Source organism: Drosophila melanogaster, chromosome 3R, assembly GCF_000001215.4.
Source record: "Drosophila melanogaster chromosome 3R".
In the NCBI taxonomy this organism is placed as follows: domain Eukaryota; kingdom Metazoa; phylum Arthropoda; class Insecta; order Diptera; family Drosophilidae; genus Drosophila; species Drosophila melanogaster.
The window spans coordinates 21,758,253-21,778,100 of NT_033777.3; the positions used below are offsets into that span (position 1 = coordinate 21,758,253).

Below are 19,848 nucleotides of genomic sequence, written 5' to 3' on the forward strand. Positions count from 1 at the left end.
CTGGCTAACTAAGTTGATTCACTTTTCGTGGAACCCAATCGAAAACATAATCCTTATCGCATCTTATCAATTGTAGTATTGAGTGCCGCATTGGACTTTCCACCATAATGGTGAATGGATAGCAGAGGGACTTTTTTTTAGAGTTTAATCTATACAAATCACTAATAATGGTATGACAAATATTTTAAGGAGAATGTACAATATTATCTTTTAAAAATAATTTTCAAAACACCAATAGCTTTCCTGACTAAAACTCATTAAGCAGCTGTCGTTGGCAATTAAAATGATAATTGGCATTCCATTTAGCATTTAATAAATGCCCAATGGCACGCTGATAAGAATATTTCAGTGAGAGAAGTGTGACGACATCTTGTATTATTGTTGAATATTCCGCTATCTAATCACCTGCGAACGACACCTGTTTTGCGGGGGGGACTTTTATTTGATTTTCTGATTCTGATTCCGGCGATCTACAAGAGTGTGTCCGAATCCAACGCTCCAGTAATCGAGTTTCGGTCGCCATGAGCAGTTCGATATTTCGGGCCTTTTGGCTACTTTGTTCACTGCTGATCTGTGTCACGAATGCCGCTGATTATCGACTGGAAGGTAGCGTCGTACCATCGCACTACAACCTGACCATCGGTGTTTTGCGGAACTCAGTCGAGCCCACTATTTTCGATGGCGAAGTGAGCATTACCTTGCGGGTGGTCGGAACTTTGGAGGTGCAACAAATCATTCTACACGCTGATACGCTCGACATTACGGAATGTTGGCTTTTGGATGCGGCAGGTGCGCAGGTGGAGGCCATCGATATCAGCAGGTTGATTTATGAGGCCGCCACCCAACAGGTGAGAGTTCCGCTGACGGAGGCCGCGCAGCCAGGCAAAAATTATACGCTCGGGTTCAAGTACACCGGGCACATACGAACGGATATGGCCGGCTTCTTCTCCGCCAGCTATGTGGAGAGGGATACCAATGTGACCAGGTGGTTGGCTCTCACCCAGATGCAGCGCATCAACGCCCGTTTGGTCCTGCCCTGCTTCGATGAGCCCGCCCTGAAGGCACAGTTCCAACTGCAGATTGTTCGGCCCAACGGGTATCAGTCGATTGCCAACACCAAGCTAAAAGAAACTAAAGCTTTAAGGTACATTACACTTTATATAATATAAAATAAATAATGTTAACTAATCACCGTTTTTCCATGATTTCAGCCAAGATCGTTTTGTCGATCACTTCAAGGAGACCCCTGTAATGTCCACATATCTGCTGGCCTTCATGGTGGCCAATTATTCTGCACGTGGAAATGAGAGTGAGTTCGCAGTGCTCACTCGTCCGGAGTTTTATGATAACACAGAGTTCAGCTACCATGTGGGTCAGCAGGTGGTTTCAGCATACGGGGAGTTGTTCCAGAGTCCATATGCTGAACTGGGCAACGATGTGCTGCAGTATGCCAGTTCGCCCAGGTTCCCGCACAACGGCATGGAAAACTGGGGCCTCATAATCTACAGGTGAGTACGAAAAGTATTGCCAAATATACATATAAACGAAAGTAAAATATAGAATATGATTTCATTATGTTTTGTTGTTACTTTAAAGCGACGATGTCCTTATACAGGAACCTGGATACTCGGATGATTGGTCGGATAAGGAGTTCGCCATACGCATCATCGCCCATGAGACCTCACACATGTGGTTCGGGGATAGCGTGACCTTCTCCTGGTGGAGCTACTTTTGGCTCAATGAGGCCTTTGCCCGCTACTACGAGTACTTCATGGCTCATCAGGTAGGATGAGAATTCGAATACATATTTTTGCCAGTATTGTTACATAATCGATTCAGCTCTATCCAGATTATCACTTGGACGAGCAGTTTGTGGTGCGCCAAATGCAGCTGATATTTGGAACGGATGCCCAGAACGGCACTCAACCCATGACAAGTCCGGAGTCGGAGATTCAAACACCCTCCCAGATTGCCTACAAGTTCAGCGGGATCGCCTATGCCAAGGGAGCTTGCATTGTAAGGATGTGGCGAAATCTCATGGGAGCCGAAAACTTTGACACAGCCATCAGGAGTTACCTGCAGCAATAGTAAGTAAGGTATATTTTTGGTTAGAGGCGAAAACATTTATCTTGAAGGTGTCATAACCTATATTTAGTGAAGAGGTTCTTAATTTTGATAAGGGAATTATACAATTATCATTCTTTTTCCAGCCACTTGACCAATACAGTACCTTATAACTTATTTTACCATCTCTTCGAGCATTGGCCAAAGAATCAGGATGTGGATCTGGTTGACTTTCTTACCGATTACACCGAGCAGGTTGGTTATCCCATGATAATTGTAAAGGCTTTACAGGGTAACAAGGTCGTTACTGTGGAGCAGTCGCGATTCCTCCTTAACAAAGACGATGGCAGTAATGCTACACTGAAATACACAGTACCAATAACTTTCACCACTAATCTGGAACGCGATTTCTACAACCTTACGCCATATAAATACCTACACAAAACAGTTAACGTTCTGTGGCTGGATTTTACCAGTCCAATTGATTGGATTTTATTTAACCTGAGGCAGTCGAACTACCAACGAGTGTTCTATGACGACACTTTAAGGGAAGGTCTTCTGTTAGCCATCTCGGCAACGAATCACAGTGGAATACCGGTTGAGAACCGTGCTCAAATTATTGATGATCTCTTCAATTTCGCGCAAGCTCAATATGTGGATTATGCTGATGTATTCAGGTTCCTGGAATACCTGGCGAAGGAGGTGGAGTACGTGCCCTGGTATGCCGTCTATGAGAACTTGAATACGGTGGCAAAGCGATTGACACCTGAACAGCTGCCCGACTTCCGGATATATCTTTCCAGCATCACAGCAGCTGTTTTTGAAAAACTAGGAGTTGGCTGGAACGCCCAGGATACTCCTGTAGTTAATTAGAATTCCAATACTTCTGATGTAGTTAATAAAGTCTCAAAACGCAGTTGGTCATTTTATCTTTATTTGGTTTTTATTAAGCGAGCGTACATTCCAGATCTATTCCTGATTTATAACTGATCTTAGTGTGGTCTACAGGCAGATCTCTTGTGACAGCCAAGTGCTGACACTAGCAAATTCTGCAATATGTAAGTATGTAGTTCATACTCGATAACCAATGGGAGTCGAGTGCGACCCCTAAAGGCGTACATGCTGAATTCGCATATTTAGTATTAGGGTGTATCTAAAGATCTACTAGGGTGACCCTAAGGAATTAGGGTGGTCCTAAGTTTACTTATTAGTCGACTTATTATTATGATTCATATTATAATTATTATTAATATTATTATTATTATTGTTATTATTATTGTTATTATGTTCGTATATACTACATCTCCCTCCTTTTGAAAAATAACGTAATAACATGAAGTTATTTTCAAGTATATAATAATTTTTTTTTTAAATGTACATTAATATTTGAAATGAATGATTAAAGAGATATTAAAAAAAATATATATATTTTCATTATATTTTGCAAAGTAAAAGTTTTGTATTATAATGTTTTTATTGGTTTTTATTTTATTTGTGGTTTTTTTTTTTTTTATTTGTGGTTGGCCAACCAAACAAAATGTATTATGAATTAAAAATTTTTAACCTATCTTTATGGACTATCTGTTTTTTATTTTTATTTCCTATAATTGTAATGTTGTCATTATCTCCTATTTCTGAAACTAAATATGGTCCTAAATAATTATTGTCAAGTTTATGACCCGTTTCGTTTTTAAGTAATATCTTATCTCCTATCTTTAATTCAAAGTTACTAATATTTCTATCATATTTTATCTTTCTATCGGCTTTTGCCTTGTCTAACATATTTTTAGCTCTTCTATATGCTATTTCTAATCGTAGCTTAACTTCTTTTGAATAGTCATCCATGTTGTAAATAGGATCTATTCTGTCTATCCTGTTAAAATCTATGAACTGTCTTGGTAATCTTCCAAATACTAATTCATATGGACAATATTCATGAACTACCGATGGTGTTGTGTTGAAACAATAAGTAAAATATTGTATCCATATATCCCAATCGGTTTTGTCAACAGATATATATGAGCGAACATACTCGTTGAAAGTTCTGTGACTTCGTTCTATTGTTCCTAATGTCTGGTGATGGTGTGCTGTTGAAGTAATGTTTTTTATCTTCATATATTTGCATAGGTCGTCTATAATTTGGTTTTTATATTCCGTTCCCATGTCCGTTATGATTGTTTTCATTGGACCGTACTTTAGAATAAAATTTTCGAATATAGCCTTAGCAACTGATTTTGCACTTTTATTTGGAATTGGTACCGTTACCAAATATTTTGTTAAATCGCAAATGATAGTAACAGCATACTCATTTCCGTTTTCTGATCTTGGCAGTGGACCAATGGTATCTATCAAAACTTTATCAAATGCTGTTGCTGGCGTTTCTGTTATTGTCAACGGTGTTTTAGTATGTTTTGTAGTCTTGGCTTGTTGACATTTTAAACATGTTTTAACATATTTACTTATTGCCTTTGTCATTTGTGGCCAATAATAATAGTTTTTTATTTTCCTCAGGGTTCTAGAAATTCCTGAATGGCCTCCTTCTGATGGATCATCATGATATTTAGACAGTATTGCTTTTATTTGAACCTTATCATTTTTATCTATCTTAGTCACCTTGTTTAATAGCGCTATTTTTAAATTTTTTAGTATTTTATTGCCCTTTTCTTTAAAATTCTTTATAGTGACAAATTCGAAGATTTGTTCACTTGGTGACAATTGTGTTTGAATGATGCTATTTATTCTTGCTTCTTCATTAAGCCTTTGAAAGAATTGATCTAAATCGATTATTTCATTAGAATAAAAATTAGTCATATCAAAACGTGTTATAATTTGTTTTCCTCTTTTCAACAAACACTTATGCTTGTCTATTTTGAGTATAACATATTTTTTGGCATCAATGTTATTGATTACCTGATAGATATTGGGCATTTTTATATTTTCTTTCTCATTTGGTTCATGCAATTTTTCACCTGCGCAGGTATTTTTCTGTCTTGTTGTTGATCTTGTTGTTACCTTTAGTATCTGTCTATTTATTGCTTTAAGTTCTCCGATTGTTATTCGGGACAATGCGTCTGCGACATGATTATCTTTCCCCTTGAGATATTCTACTGTGAATTCAAACTCCTCCAAGTCTAGTCTCATTCTGGTTAATTTTGAACTGGGGTTTCTCATTGAAAAAAGATATGATAGTGGCCTATGGTCACTTTGTACTAAGAAATGTCTACCATATACGTATGGTCTGAAGTGATTTATTGCCCAGTGAATAGCTGCTAGCTCCTGCTCTGTAGTGGACTTATTACTTTCGCCTTTTGTAAAGCTTCTTGAAGCGTATGCCACTGGTAGCTGTTGACCGTTATGGTCTTGAGATAGTACCGCTCCACATGCTTGTTTACTAGCATCTGTGGTTATGCAAAATTGTTTGCTGAAATCTGGGTACTGAAGGAGTGTTGGTTTCATTAATTCCCTTTTGAGATATTCGAATGCATCATTGCATTCGCTTGTCCATTCAAATGGAACATTCTTTTTACAAAGCCTCGTTAAGTGGCGTGATTTCTCAGAAAAGTTCTTAATAAATCTTCTGTAATAATTGCAAAATGCCACGAAGCGTCTAGCTTCGTCTGCGTTTACTGGTTTGGGGTAGTTCTTTATTACCTCATATTTAGAGTCATCTGGCAATATACCTTTGTCAGTACACTTGTGACCTAAATAAGTAACCTCTTTCATAAAGAAAGTGCATTTTTCTGGATGTAATTTTAAATTATGTTGCCTACATAATTTGAAAACGTCGGTTAGATTTTTAAGCATGTGCTTTTCAGAACAGCCTATGACTACTAAATCATCCATATACAGAAATGCTTGCGAAGGCGTTAAACCTGAAAATGCAAGGGTCATCATTCTTTGGAAAGAATTTGGGGCTATTTTTAAACCAAATGGTAATCGCGTGTAGCGGTATGCTCCCGTTGAAGTTGAGAATGATGTTATATTTCTTGACCTTTCGTCTAATTCTATTTGATGGAATCCTGACATCAGGTCTAGGCACGAGAAATATTTTGCTCGGCCTAATTGATCAAGAATATCTTCTATTCTTGGAAGTGGGAATTTATCTGCTAGCAGTTTCTTGTTTATTTGGCGATAATCGACTACTAATCGCCATCTCTTTTCCTCCGAGTTAGGCAGTGATTTCTTGGGTACCAAGAGAAGAGGGCTATTATATTCTGAAATAGATGGTTCGACAATGCCATCTTTTATTAATTTGTCAACTTGCCTTTGAATTTCTGGTTTTTGACTTTCTGGCATTCTATAGTTTTTGATATAGACTGGAGTTTTGTCATTTAATCTCAATTTTTGCTTGTAAAAATTATTAGCTGATATGGTTTCTGTTTCAAGACCAAAAATATCGCTATATTCGGTGCATAATTTTGTTAAATCGCTTTTGAATAACGATGGAAATTTAAGAAGTTTTAATACTTCTGAAGTTCTTTGTGCACTATTTTCTATATTTGCGTTGTATACATCATAATCATCCAATGATTCGCTTTTTATATTTGCGCTACTAACTATAGCGTCTTTTTCAGTTGTATTAATAATTCGAATCAAGACGTTCTGAGTGTTTACGAGTGCACTTGCGATTATTATGCCAGGTTGTAATTCCTGGTTGGGGATGAGGACATGTGTGTCAGTAGATGTTAGTTGAATCTTTCGAATCACTTCTGATCTAGCTGGCAAAATTATTTCATTATCTAGTGAATGTATAATAGGAATGTTTATGTTCCTGAAATTTTTGGGCCTCAAAGTGAACCAATCTTCTTGGTCGTGGAATTCCAAAATACAATTGTATTTCTTAATGAAATCCAAGCCAATTATACCATCCCCTGGTATAGGAAAATTGTCAGGTACGATATGGAATTCATATGGTATTGCTGCATTAGCAATACACATTTCTAAATGTAGTGTACCTAGAGACTGAATTGTCCCTTGCCCTATTCCTGATATATTTGTTGTATTTTTTGGATTTAAATCGTTAAGATTATTGTTTCTGCATTTAAGCAGGGAAATTTCTGCACCTGTATCTATTAAAAGAGTTACCCATGAATTGGTACTCATATTCTTCAATCGTATAAAAATGCTTAAATTGAGATTAATTTTGTATAATTTTATTGTAGATTGTCGCTCAAGGGGGTATGTTCGTTTTCCGATTGTATGTTTCGGACATTGTGGGCATGACTTGTTTTATAGTTATGGTTTTGGTTACCTCTTGAGTAACCTCCACCTCTATTATAATTTTGGTTACCACCTCGTCCTCTGTTTCCACCATGGTAACCACCTCTGCCTCTATAGTTGTTATTGTAGGAGTTATAATTTCCTCGGCCATTACCTCTGTTTTGGTAATTTCCTCGGTAATTATTACCTCGATAGTGTCCTCTATTATTATAGAATAATACACTATTTGAATTGCCGGTCATTTCTGTACTGCAGTGTATGTATTTTTCAATCACGCTATTCATCGTGTTGAAATTTCCAGCTTCCAATATGGTTTTGAGCTTATCGTGCCCACAGTTCTTGGTCATTGCAGATATGGCTTCCTTTGTAGCGAATTTGTCTGCATTGTTGGAATCTAAACCATCATCTATATAGGCTGCTTCGAGCAACCCACGTAGGTTTTCTATCTCCGTGGTATATTGCGCTGCAGTTTTGCCGCGCTGTTGTGTACTAAGTATTTTTGCTTTGATGACATCGGGCGATTCGCCTTTAACTGATGCTTTTAATAGATTTATTATACCGATAATGGTCTTTTCATTTTCAACTTTGTGTGATAATGGACCAAGTATCTTTGTCTTGATTACCTCAACCGCTAGCATCTCCTGATCTCCTTTTGTCAGATCTATTAGCCGGAGAGCCGTGAGGAATCTATTCAAGTTTAACTTTTTGCCGTCAAACTCAGGTATTGTGGACGAAATTTGTCGCACATATTCCCTTGCTGTTGCGGCAGAGTCTGTCATTTTGTCCGTTTCCTGTATTCTTATTCCTGTATTTGAATCTGAAAGTTCTTCTTCAAGTAATTCGGGTAATGTTATTACCGCTGGAATTGCAAGATCGTGGAGATCCTCTTCTTTTATTTCTATTTCTGATTCTCCTACACTTTCGATATCCTCACCGATCTCAGCCACTATAGGTGTGCTTAAAATCGTTGGGATTGTAATATTTAAGTTGTGTCTGTACTTGACGTTTAACAAGTTCTCACGGAACCTGTTTAGCAATTTTACTGCTTGTGATAAATGATTTTTTGTTAATCTTTTCCTTTCTCTGTAAATTAATTGGCGTGCTCCATTAAAGCATCTTACCAATATCTGCGCATGCTTGTTGAGAGTGTCTTGTTGCACTTCTCTATTTGGTGTCATGCATTTATAAGACTTGTCAAAAGTTGTTTTAATTTCTTTAAGCTCGTTTTGTATTTCTTGCCAGTCCATTTAAAGAATACTATGGATTTATCTATGCAATCGAACTTTATAAATTTTGGCCTCTCTCAAATAGGTTTCTTCAATAATCTTTTTTTTTTTTTCATTCTAGTTTTCTGATATTAAAAATAAAAATTTTAGATCATCTTAATTCAAAATACATTTTGGATGTTTTTTTTTTTTTTTTTTTAAATTTTATCCAAACTATTCTCTGCTTTGCCTATATAACGCCTCTTTATTATCTTGTTATGCTTAACATATAGCGTTAATATAAACTGAGCGACTGTTACGATCGTCATGATCAAAAGGAGTAACCACAGTGACTGAATGTCATCTGTATGGTCGACTATTTTTAAGTTATTGACCACATTGGCCGTATTATCTTTTGTCTGACTATCGTCAGATCCAAACCAACCCATTTTTGTATATTTTTATTTTTTTTTGTTTTATTTTTGGGTTTTGGTTTATTTTACTTTAAAAATATGTTGTTTTGATTTTTTTTTTTTTTTGTTCAATATAGTTACATTTTCCTACCTAGTTGGTGTATGGCTTTACGGGCCATTCTTCTCATCGGGCAGAAAAAGTTCCGCTCAATGTTACAATATTTTGTGTAATATTAATATGCAGCGCAGTGCATCGAGGGTGGTGTGCCACGCAGGGCAACAAAAAAAAATATTTTATTTTTCAGCTCCTATTTGCTTCACTCTGACCCTCCTTGCGTCAGCTGGACGTCGCCGGGGTTGGCACGCTGACACTCCCTCGATGACGTAATGAGCGGGCTGCTCACCACGTTGATGATGATTTCCTCATTTAGGGGTTATGTGGTGGAGCTGCAATGTCTGCACGTATGTTCACAATGCGGTGTGAACAGTGGTCCCTCGCAGTCGTTCGGGCATCTTTTCTTGAAAACAGGCAGGCTTTTCGGATTGGGAGTTGGAGTTTTGTTAATTGTTAACGATTTTATTTGATTTTCTGAGTGAGCGCGTGTGGTGGGGATTTTTTTCTTGAGATATTCGACACAGTGGTCTAGCTCAGCTTGTAGTTTTTGAGCTTTCGACCATTGGGGTGGTGGAGTGTTCGTATATAATAGCCACTTTATGTGCGCTATTCTCTTTTTTATATTATGTCGAACTCCGCCCCTGTTTTTTCCCATCACACTGACACTCTACTCACTCAGATCGCTTTTTTCTTCATAATTGCCGCCGTCTTGGTGGATGAGCATCGAAGTTGAAAATTATCACAAGCGGTTTCCTTTAGCTTCTGCTACAACTTATAACGATCCTTTGTCACGGTCGCCATGTAGTTAATTAGAATTCCAATACTTCTGATGTAGTTAATAAAGTCTCAAAACGCAGTTGGTCATTTTATCTTTATTTGGTTTTTATTAAGCGAGCGTACATTCCAGATCTATTCCTGATTTATAACTGATCTTAGTGTGGTCTACAGGCAGATCTCTTGTGACAGCCAAGTGCTGACACTAGCAAATTCTGCAATATGTAAGTATGTAGTTCATACTCGATAACCAATGGGAGTCGAGTGCGACCCCTAAAGGCGTACATGCTGAATTCGCATATTTAGTATTAGGGTGTATCTAAAGATCTACTAGGGTGACCCTAAGGAATTAGGGTGGTCCTAAGTTTACTTATTAGTCGACTTATTATTATGATTCATATTATAATTATTATTAATATTATTATTATTATTGTTATTATTATTGTTATTATGTTCGTATATACTACACTCCGCTGGATGTGGCCAATCGCAACAAACTGATCAAATGGCTGTGCAGATACCAGGCCAGCAATTGCAGGCCAAAGGTTAACGTTCAGTTCGTAACAGGTCATGAAGTACCATCGCCGGATTACCGGGAAACGTTCTATTGTGCCGCCAGTGGTGCCGATTACAACTCATACACCATGTTGTGGGGTCAGTATTATTTGGAAAATCGCACTAGCGAAAAGAATATGCTCTGGGCTGCAATCAGCTGCACGAGAGACTACGAAACCCATTACCACAAGATGATCATCTCTGGTACGGAAAGTGTTGAACAAAAGAAAATTGGTATCGCCCGTATGTACGAGGAGAATCCTGACTTGGTTCAGGCAATTTTCGAAATGATTACCGAAAACATTATGGAATTAGCGTATAAGTGAGTTATTTTTCATAATTTGATCATCTGAGAGTGTGGTTTGATTGTTTATTGAACACTTAACCTTGTCGCTTTTCAGCTTCCAGAGTTGGTCGGGACACGGCCGAGGTGATCAATGACATGGCGGAGTACTTCACCACCCGGGAGCAACAGCAGTTGCTCAAGGAATTCTACTACAGCAATCACCAGTTCTTCGGTGAATCGGAAGAGCTGCTCTCCAAGTCCCTGGTCACTGTGGAAAAAAACCTTAACTGGGCGGAAACCCATTTGGAAGGCTTAGTAAAATATCTGGCGGACAGAAATGGTAGCTCCTGCCTGGGAGCCACTTCCTTGGTGGTGGTTCTGCTTTTAGCAGTGGGCAGCATGTTGGCCTGGCCCTGATTAGCCAATAAGTTGTGAGGGAAATAAAGAGATTGCCGTGGTCGTGCGCCGCGGGAGAAATGCCCTTTTCGTGTACGCAATTACTAGGCAAAAAGGTTTGGACGGCCCTTGCTTTATTAGGCCATAATTTACGCTGTCGAGCGGCCATTAGAGCGGCATCCGCTGGCCAAGTTGGTCTATAAAAGCCCGGCGGCTGCAAGTGGCGTTTTCCATTCCACGTGAAAGGACACTCGCAGTCGGGCCGACGAGATGCTGCGCCACCTGCTCCGCCACGAGAACAACAAGGTCTTCGTCCTGATCCTGCTCTACTGCGTCCTGGTCAGCATTCTGAAACTCTGCACGGCACAGCCGGATAGCTCTGTGGCCGCCACGGATAATGGTATTTGATAAGGCATTTGATAATATCATATTATTCGCTCTAATGGATTCCATTTACCATCCAGATATTACGCATCTTGGCGACGATTGTCAGGTGACGCCCGTCATCCATGTGCTCCAGTATCCTGGATGTGTGCCCAAGCCGATTCCCTCGTTCGCCTGCGTGGGTCGCTGTGCCAGTTATATCCAGGTGGGTGTTGATATACTTGAAATATAAATTATAATTTGATATAATCTGATGACTTTAGGTTTCGGGCAGTAAGATCTGGCAAATGGAGCGTTCCTGCATGTGCTGCCAGGAGTCTGGTGAGCGGGAGGCAGCCGTCTCGCTATTCTGTCCCAAAGTGAAGCCCGGCGAGCGTAAATTCAAGAAGGTCCTGACCAAGGCGCCATTGGAGTGCATGTGTCGGCCATGCACTTCCATTGAGGAGTCTGGCATCATACCACAGGAAATTGCCGGCTATTCGGACGAGGGTCCACTCAACAATCACTTCCGGCGCATTGCTCTGCAATAGATTCCCCCATCAGTTTAGCACTCATACCCATGCCCATTTGCTCATTAAAATAAATTAGAGTTGCCGTTTCTGCTTGTACACAGTGAAAAATGTGCCTCTGAAAGCTCATGCCAGTGAAAGGGAAACATCAGCAGATATATGATTATTTTAAATTGTAATTTATTTCCCAACTATCTCATGTCATTGCTACTAGTTCACTAAATGGTGTGTGTCCTGCTTCACAGGGTATGTATGTAGATGCGTAACTCCAAAGAAAACAAAGATAATCTTTACACTGCAACTGGATCTAACAATAGGAGTTTAACTACGGCATAATGCATATGACTCGCGCCGCCTACAAGTACTCGACGATATCGCATTTGATGGATATATTCGGACAGCTCTGGCCCACGGCACTGCGGCCCCGATAGTTGGGACTCTTCTCGGTGAGGAGTTTCCGGAAGATGGGCAAAATTGCCGTCTCGCCCTCGAGCAGTTCCGTCTCGCTGCTGGCGCCGTAGATGCTGCTATCCTGCTTGCCGCGCTGCCTGCTCCGCTGCTTATCGGGCGCCACATTGGGCGAACTGTGGTGGTGGGCGGCGTGCTGGATGTTAGAGCTCCGGCTGACCTTACGCGGCTGGACGCACGGCTGACTGTTGGGCGGCGGATCTCGTTCCCGTTCGCTGTCCGTCTCGCTCTGGCAAACGGTGCCCTTTTGCGGTTTTGGCCGATGTTTGTTGCGGTTCTTCTCGGAGACGGACCGCTGGATGGGCGAGGTGGTGTTCGGGTCATAGGTCATCCCGTGGCCGCCATGATGTTCCGCACAGCGCTGCGGACTGGCGTAGTTCCGCGGCGACTGGCGCTGCTTGGCGTGCGACAGCGTGTGCGTGTCCCAGAGGTCACTCTGTGAAACCACGAAATTGGACTTCAGAGCGGAGCCCATGCTGGTGCGGCGATGGTCGGAGGCAGTGGGAGCTATTTTCGATTAGAAAATCGATAGTATTATAGTATTATAAGAGACGCGCAGAAAACTTACTCTTAATCACAGCCGGAGTACTGGGCTTTGAGTGTGGACACATGTTGCTCAACTCCGATTGCGATGTGGAGATGTTGGTGGAGGAGTTCCGGTGCGAGCTGCTGTACTTTGGCCGGGCGGTGGGCGTCTGGCTGCCACTGTCGTAGTGCCTGGAGGCGGTCGATTGACGCCTCTCCCGCATGCTGGAGCAGTCTCCTCCGCTCCGCTTGCCCGCCGTACTGGTGATGCTGCCTATATTATCATCGGTCTGAGCGGACACCGAGTTTCTCTTCTCCAGATGGCGATGATGATGCTGCTGCTGCTGCTGTTGCTGTTGCATCTGCTGGTGTTGCTGCTGCTGCAGGTGCTGCTGCTGCATCTGCTGATGTTGCTGTAAGTGCTGCTGCAGTTGCTGCTGGATGGGCTGCATCATAGTTGGAGCAGGGGCATGCGAGTGGTGCTCTACAATCGATTGCTTTTTCTTTTTGCTGTTGGAGAATATCCATAGATTAGAGTGTATTTAAGACCAAAATTTAAGAACTTACGGAGGAAGCGATGGCGCCATCACTGTAGACTGCACCGACACAAAGGAGTTATCCATCTCCACATGAGTCGAGGTCACACTATCCACGGACGTCATCTCGGTAACTTCTATGACAAACGGGTTGCAATGCATGAACATATCTACGAAATCCCCCTCCTTAGCCACTCACCTGTGGTGCTGGGCATCTCTCGACGCACCGGTGGAGCTGAGAGCCTAACAATGTCATCGTTCAGTATGGGCTCCAGTTCGCTACCGACGTTGGAGCCACCTGTGCAGGTCACCCCATCGATCCATTTGCGTGCCTCGGGTCCCAGCTTGCGGATTAAGGCCTGCAGCTCGTTCTCCTTCTCCATCAGCGCCTTTCGGAATCGGCAGTTTGTGTTCTTTACATCTCGCAATCGTTGCTCCAGTTCGCACACCGAGGAATCCCGGCGTCCGTTTTTGGACATGGGTCTCAACGTGGCCCTAACGCGTTTGTCCACCACGCCCTGGGGATTCCGCTTCAGCTCCACCAACTGCAAAACGATTCGCATGAATATTAACCAAAGATTATACTACGCGGTCAACATCTAGGAAGGATCAACTCTACGGACAGTAATATAGGATAGTTAAAGATATTCCAACAGCAAGGAAGTGGGATTTGCCTACAACCTTGCTGCTGCTCTTAGTGGGTTCTATATAGTTCAAGTTTATAGTTAGTCTGTAGTGTTATATAGCATTTTAAGATCTGTTTTCGAGTACATGTTGTTTCTGTATCAAGGTGTATCAACGCTAGACGAAAGATCAGCTCAGCTGGCGGTAAAGTACGATCAGTTAAGAAGCTCTAACCACAACTGATCGGCCTATTACCGCCGACAAACAACATTCATATTACACGATTATTATATGTAACATATAACAGCTACAAAAACTACAAAACTTCCTTACTACCAGTCTTACTTTCGGTACGAACACCAAACACAAAGTGGCTGTCGTACAAAAAATGATAAAAAACGAGAGTAAGACAAAAACTAAATCCTTTCGATCCGATAGCACCAGGGATATAGCCGCTCCGGCCAGACAAGTGATGAACACGTTATAAACGGAGAAACCAATATGCTTGGAATCGTTCAGAGCCGGTATAGAAACATGTCGAGTTTCCCAGGCCAAAAAGGCGCCAAAAACCTATTGAAAAAAATTATTGCTTTATTATAATGATATCTTACAAATTAATGTTTATTATATACTCACCAACAACAGTCCCTTGTAGGCATAAATAATGCTAACGAATATGGTCATGTGCTCAGACTGGCAGTACTCGTTTTCGGGGATCACCAAGACATCATCAATATTCTCGTGATGCTGTAGTTAATAATAATCATTTTAGATTTTTCACTTCAAATATGTTCTATCAATGCACTCACCAAGGGTTCCAACTGTTTAGTTTCGCGGTAAAAGGGATCGGCAATCTGCCAGGTGGTTATAATGGCTATATCAATGGCCAAAAGCACGCCCACAACCATAAACAATTGATAGTCCTTGATCACCTTCTTATTGAGCTTCAGATCGGTGAATATCGAATGCACCCGCCACGTCTTCGAGAACATGGCTCCAAAACTGAGACTGAATCCAGCCATCAAGATCCAGGCTCGAGCTGTGCAGATATAGGGAAAAGCTGCCACACTACTTAATGTGGTATCGAGACCCAGGAAAATGATGCTCAAATAGGTCATCATACAGCCCACAATGATCAGATTGTTCAAATGGGGACTGGACATCTTGATGTATCTATAAAAACATCAATATTTTATTAAACGAAATTGTTTAATATAGCATTGTTAAGCTCACCTTTGATTGCGATACTTAATGTTAAAGGCCAGAAAAACTGTGGCAATAATCACTCCAATGACCGAAGCACTAGCCGATACAATATATATGGTTGGATTGACCTGACTGTGCTCGATGTAGATCAAAGTGCGATCCTTGGGAGGAGTTTTCCCCACCCATTTGACTGGTTTTCCCAAGCTTAAATCCAAGTGTGACTTCTGTGAGTGGTATTCCCCGATCTTTTCCATTTGTCCCAGCTGAAACTGATTGATCAGGATGTTGGCCTTGCGCTCGTTGTTGTAGAAACGCACGGGTCCCTTGAGAATGTAAAATATGTTTTAACTGCAAAAACTGGATTGTTTATCTATCTACCGTCACACCCTCGAAGGATGTATTACGTAGAGCCTCAAGGAAGACACTCTCCCAGTCCTTCACGCGATAATCAAAATGTGTTAGCAGATCCTCTCGCTTTTCGGCCACATACTGAATGGCCAGGGCAGCTGCCCAGATACCATCGTAGGTATAGCCATGAAAGCGGGAATATTCAGTGCCTCGCAGTCTGTCGTACTCCACAAGATACTCATCAGCAGTCTAGTAAAATATGAAATTTATTACAAGAATTTTAATAGACTTTACTGGTACTAACAATGCCAGCCACTGTGATGTCACCACTGGTGGACAAGGGCAAAAGATCCACTAGAATGGCACCTTCCAAGGCTGTAGCGATCTCCTCCACACTGCACTCGCTGTCCTGCGTGACATTCCACCAATCCGTGGAATAGGTAGCCATGATCAGCCATTGATAGGCTCTGCCATACATATCCAATCTGGAAGGGAGTTTATTGCAATAATTTTAAATTGAGACTTAAGTTAGTATATCCAACTCACTTATAAGCCTCACAGAATGCCTTGCGTGCAAAGTGCTCGTTAAAGTTGCCCAGAATGATCCTCACGTCCTTCTCGCGCAGTTTCTTCAATGATTCAGCCACATCGTTGACGAAGCTCTGCGTTTCCACCACCTCGACCTCCATGGCATCCAGGTCAGCCACCATGTGATTGTGGGGCAGCGAATAGCGTGGCTCATTCTGGTAGACAGTGCCCACTCTGGTCCAATTGAACTCCTTCAGCAAGGCCAGTCGCGGCGCATTAAAGGCATTCTCCGAGGGTACCACGCGAAAGAAATTCGGAAACGCATCCTTGGTGAACATGGGATGGGTGTCCGCGTAGCTGAGCTGGGTGAGGTGCCAGTGCTTGCTGGCCTTGGCTATGGGATCGGTCACATGGGTGCACGCAGCGCCGAAGAGCATCACTTTATTGGGACCCGAATGCATCATATCGAAGAAGGACTTTACGCCCACAGCAGCATTGCACTGGAAAGGAAACCAAAATTACATTCCAGAATATATGGAAATATGCATAGGTAAAGGTGTGATATTACAATATGAACCAATGAACATTAAAAAAAATACCTAATTGAACTTTAAAAACCACAAGTCCATCATCAGAGATTCACTTAATGAAATCTTCAAGCTAAACCCTAACTCACCTGAGTGTCGTTCCACCACATGTGCAGCCTGTAGTTGGCCAGTATCTTTCCATGCTCATTAACGTGACCCAAGGCGAGCTTTACACTGGGCATAACGCCCCGACCGGTGTAGGAGTTTTCCACGCCATCCCCGTACGGGAAGAATCCCGCTATGTAGACGTCCGATCTCTTGGCTGTCCTGCCACAGGCGGTGCTCCAAAGGAGCAGGAACAGCAGGCTGGCGAATGGAAACCAACTTGGCCGGAACATGTTGACCGCGTGGGCTGTAAAACGATTCTAAATGTGAATAGCGCATATCGAGGACGTGAACTTGGAGCCAAGTTGTGGGTGGTGAATGGCAGTGGTTGGTTTCGGGTGAGCCAAGGCTGCCGAGGCAAGGCTGCGCCCAGTGGGTGTGTATTATTTTCTACGTTCTACCTGTGTTTGCTGGCACTCGCATGCAATTTTACAGGACAGGTGGAGCAAGGCTAAGGCCAGTCCAGGCCAGCAAAATTGCTTCAAATTGCTGCAGCAATGCTGGCACGTTTAGTAATTATAAAGCAATTTAATGATCTAAAGGATTCGTGCATTATTTAGTATGCTCGTTAACGCGAAGGAGTATCTTCCAGGTGTTGCATCCTCTTAAATCTTATGTGTACATGTTTTTAGGAACCTACCAGCTTGCTTAGTCCCAGAACTGGCTTTTATTTCACTACCGATGCCATTTGAAACACTTATTTTACATCAAATCTCAGCCAACGAAGAACTTTTGCAGTGCGAGGGTCCGAAAAATTATGTATCCCCCTGACTTGACATTTGTCTGACAGGAGGAATTCGAGGCAGGAAGTGCGCATGTCCTTAAACCGAAAGCTGTCACTGCTCCGCCTTGGCCTAGGCTTTCCAACCCCCGTAATTACCATAAACCCACTGCGCTTGTAAACATCCTGCAACAGGTGGTCCCATCAGCTGGTACTCCGGCAATTGTTGTGCCCGTTGCCATGGACTACTGGGGTCGAAAAACGAAGTAGATAACTGCTCGGAAAATTACCAAATTGAAAATTGTGAGTAACCATAATGGAGGACTATGCGCCCAGCCGCTATAAAATGCTTGAGAAAATCGGCGAAGGCGTCCATGGCTGCGTGTTTAAGGCCATCGATCTGCAGCGCAACAAGGAGGTGGCCATCAAGAAGGTGGCCCTTAAGAACAAGTTCGGAAACATAGCCCTAAATACTTTGAGGGAAATCAAGACCCTGCAGCTTTGCAAGTCTGAATATGTAGGTATACCATATATCTATTTTCCATTTGTTAATTATGTAACTAATTGTAGATTCTGGACATCATTGATATATATCCTGACCTAACTGGTCTCTCCTTGGTGCTGGAATACCAGCCGGACACTCTGTACAACCGCCTCAAGAGCGAGGTTAATCCCCTGAGCCGCCAGCAGGTGCGTAAGTTTGCACACCAAATGTTCAAGGGGATTGCATATCTGCATGAAGCGGGTCTCATGCACCGGGATATTAAACCCGCCAATCTGCTTATCAGCGATACAGATATGCTTAAGATTGCCGATTTCGGACTGGCCCGTCTGTACTTCCCTGAAGACGAGTCGCGCCTTTATTCGCCTCAGGTCTCAACCCGGTGGTATCGAGCGCCAGAGATTCTATTTGGCAGCCAGAAGTATGGAACCGGAGTGGATATGTGGGCGGCAGGTTAGCCATGACTCTTTGATGGGTTTACATATATCCTTATGGCTGACATTATTGCTATCCAGGTTGTGTTGTGGCGGAGATGCTACGCGGAGTGCCCCTGTTTGCGGGAACCACCGACATCGAGCAATTAGCCATCATCATTCGCACTCTGGGCAGCCCACGTCTGAATCAGTGGCCAGAGCTGACTTCTCTGCCGGATTACAGCAAGATACGGTAGGCATTCTTACCGTCTATGATTACTTAATCCGTAATATTCTTGACGTAGGTTTCCCAACTCCGTGGGCATTCACTGGGACAACTTGTTTCCCAGCTGCACACATGCGGTGGAAATCAATCTGGTCTCGAATCTGGTGGTCTACAATCCCAAAAACCGACTCAAGGCCAGCGAGGTGGGTTCTGCTTCAAGTTTGACACCGGTTAGGTATTATAATTGGTAAATTCTATATTTCTCAGGCCGTCGAGCATGATTATTTTCATTAATCTAGGACTATTTACACGGACATTGCTAGCAACTAAGAGTTTTCGGATTCTTTGAATCTGCAAGGTAGAATGTGTGTGATTAGTTGTGGAAGTGAAGGAATATGTTTATCAGGACACCTACTTGCACTTAAGGCAGGTAAAGAACACCGTCTGGCCTTCGTCCGCCGATCGAAGCTGCAGGGTGGCATAGGACATCTTGTCGTGGTTGCACTTGGGACACTTCCTCTCCACAACGGGGCCATCCGCGTCCGATTCCGACTCCCTTTTCGTCCTGTTGAACACCTTGCTGGGATCGTAGGTGTTGAAGTGTATGGTAAACTCGGACTTCTCGCCGCTGTAAACTATTTTTAAGTGTTAAATAAATTAAACAAAGTTGTAATTTCTGGATTTACCATCTGGCTGAAACTCCTTCTTGCAGTTGTAGCAAATCACATTGCCCTTGACTTGAAGCTCGGGCAGAATGGAGCCGCAGGAGGGGCAAAAGCCCGGACAATTGGAAAAAATATCCATGCCAGTATATATCACCCAAAATCAAAATCAAAATACAAAAACCGCACGTGCTATTTCGGATTTCAGTATGAGCGTAACTGAACCGTTTGAAATATACCACACGGTATTAAAAATATACTTGATTCATATACTAAATACGTAAGGGTGGAAAACTAGAATAAGTCTGGTTGAAAGCCTTGATGAAACGGGTAGAGCCGTTTACCCGTTTCGATTACCGGTTCTTAATCAAAATCAATTATTCAAAATAAACTTTCAAAATAGTATTTGATATTCATAGCCAATATTACGTAATGAAAACAGTTAGATTTTAATAGCCAATATCAAGTTATGAAAA

The 19,848-nt window shown here is 42.0% G+C and overlaps 5 protein-coding genes across 7 annotated transcripts, besides 1 other annotated feature; 3 read left to right on the plus strand and 2 right to left on the minus strand.

Annotated features, from left to right (window-relative positions):
- Positions 1 to 511: 511 nt before the first annotated feature.
- Positions 512 to 11,049, plus strand: CG42335 (uncharacterized protein). Its single transcript, NM_169967.3, is given in 7 exon segments — positions 512 to 1,144; positions 1,212 to 1,508; positions 1,597 to 1,783; positions 1,840 to 2,087; positions 2,211 to 2,925; positions 10,265 to 10,668; positions 10,748 to 11,049. Coding segments are annotated over 7 exon segments (2,776 nt in total). The 5' UTR covers positions 512 to 521.
- Positions 2,925 to 10,259: a mobile genetic element.
- Positions 11,050 to 11,265: 216 nt separating the features above from the next.
- On the plus strand, positions 11,266 to 12,027 carry Burs (Bursicon). Its single transcript, NM_142726.2, has 3 exons — positions 11,266 to 11,428; positions 11,493 to 11,617; positions 11,676 to 12,027. Exons 1-3 carry the CDS (start codon positions 11,299 to 11,301, stop codon positions 11,940 to 11,942), a joined length of 522 nt encoding a protein of 173 aa, NP_650983.1. The 5' UTR covers positions 11,266 to 11,298; the 3' UTR covers positions 11,943 to 12,027.
- Positions 12,028 to 12,080: 53 nt separating this feature from the next.
- GABA-B-R2 (metabotropic GABA-B receptor subtype 2) lies at positions 12,081 to 17,588 on the minus strand. Of its 3 annotated transcripts, none has more exons than NM_169968.1 (13): positions 17,489 to 17,588; positions 16,833 to 17,095; positions 16,175 to 16,656; positions 15,933 to 16,113; positions 15,659 to 15,877; positions 15,308 to 15,603; positions 14,884 to 15,247; positions 14,711 to 14,821; positions 14,420 to 14,644; positions 13,650 to 13,995; positions 13,482 to 13,584; positions 12,958 to 13,424; positions 12,081 to 12,896 (listed from the first exon to the last, which is right to left on the minus strand). In NM_169968.1, exons 2-13 carry the CDS (start codon positions 17,079 to 17,081, stop codon positions 12,277 to 12,279), a joined length of 3,663 nt encoding a protein of 1,220 aa, NP_732658.1. In that variant the 5' UTR covers positions 17,082 to 17,095; positions 17,489 to 17,588; the 3' UTR covers positions 12,081 to 12,276. The 3 variants fall into 3 exon arrangements, with proteins under 3 accessions (NP_732658.1, NP_524438.1, NP_001287456.1); NM_079714.2 differs by having other exon boundaries at positions 13,482 to 13,587; NM_001300527.1 differs by having other exon boundaries at positions 14,408 to 14,644.
- Positions 17,589 to 17,885: 297 nt separating this feature from the next.
- CG6800 (uncharacterized protein) lies at positions 17,886 to 18,961 on the plus strand (the record flags this gene model as incomplete). Its single annotated transcript, NM_142727.1, has 4 exons — positions 17,886 to 18,086; positions 18,140 to 18,524; positions 18,587 to 18,737; positions 18,790 to 18,961. The coding sequence occupies 4 exons, from the start codon at positions 17,886 to 17,888 to the stop codon at positions 18,959 to 18,961; spliced, it is 909 nt and encodes a 302-aa protein (NP_650984.1).
- Polr1H (RNA polymerase I subunit H) lies at positions 18,951 to 19,595 on the minus strand. Its single transcript, NM_079715.3, has 3 exons — positions 19,397 to 19,595; positions 19,126 to 19,345; positions 18,951 to 19,061 (listed from the first exon to the last, which is right to left on the minus strand). The coding sequence occupies exons 1-3, from the start codon at positions 19,512 to 19,514 to the stop codon at positions 19,037 to 19,039; spliced, it is 363 nt and encodes a 120-aa protein (NP_524439.1). The 5' UTR covers positions 19,515 to 19,595; the 3' UTR covers positions 18,951 to 19,036.
- Positions 19,596 to 19,848: the final 253 nt, after the last annotated feature.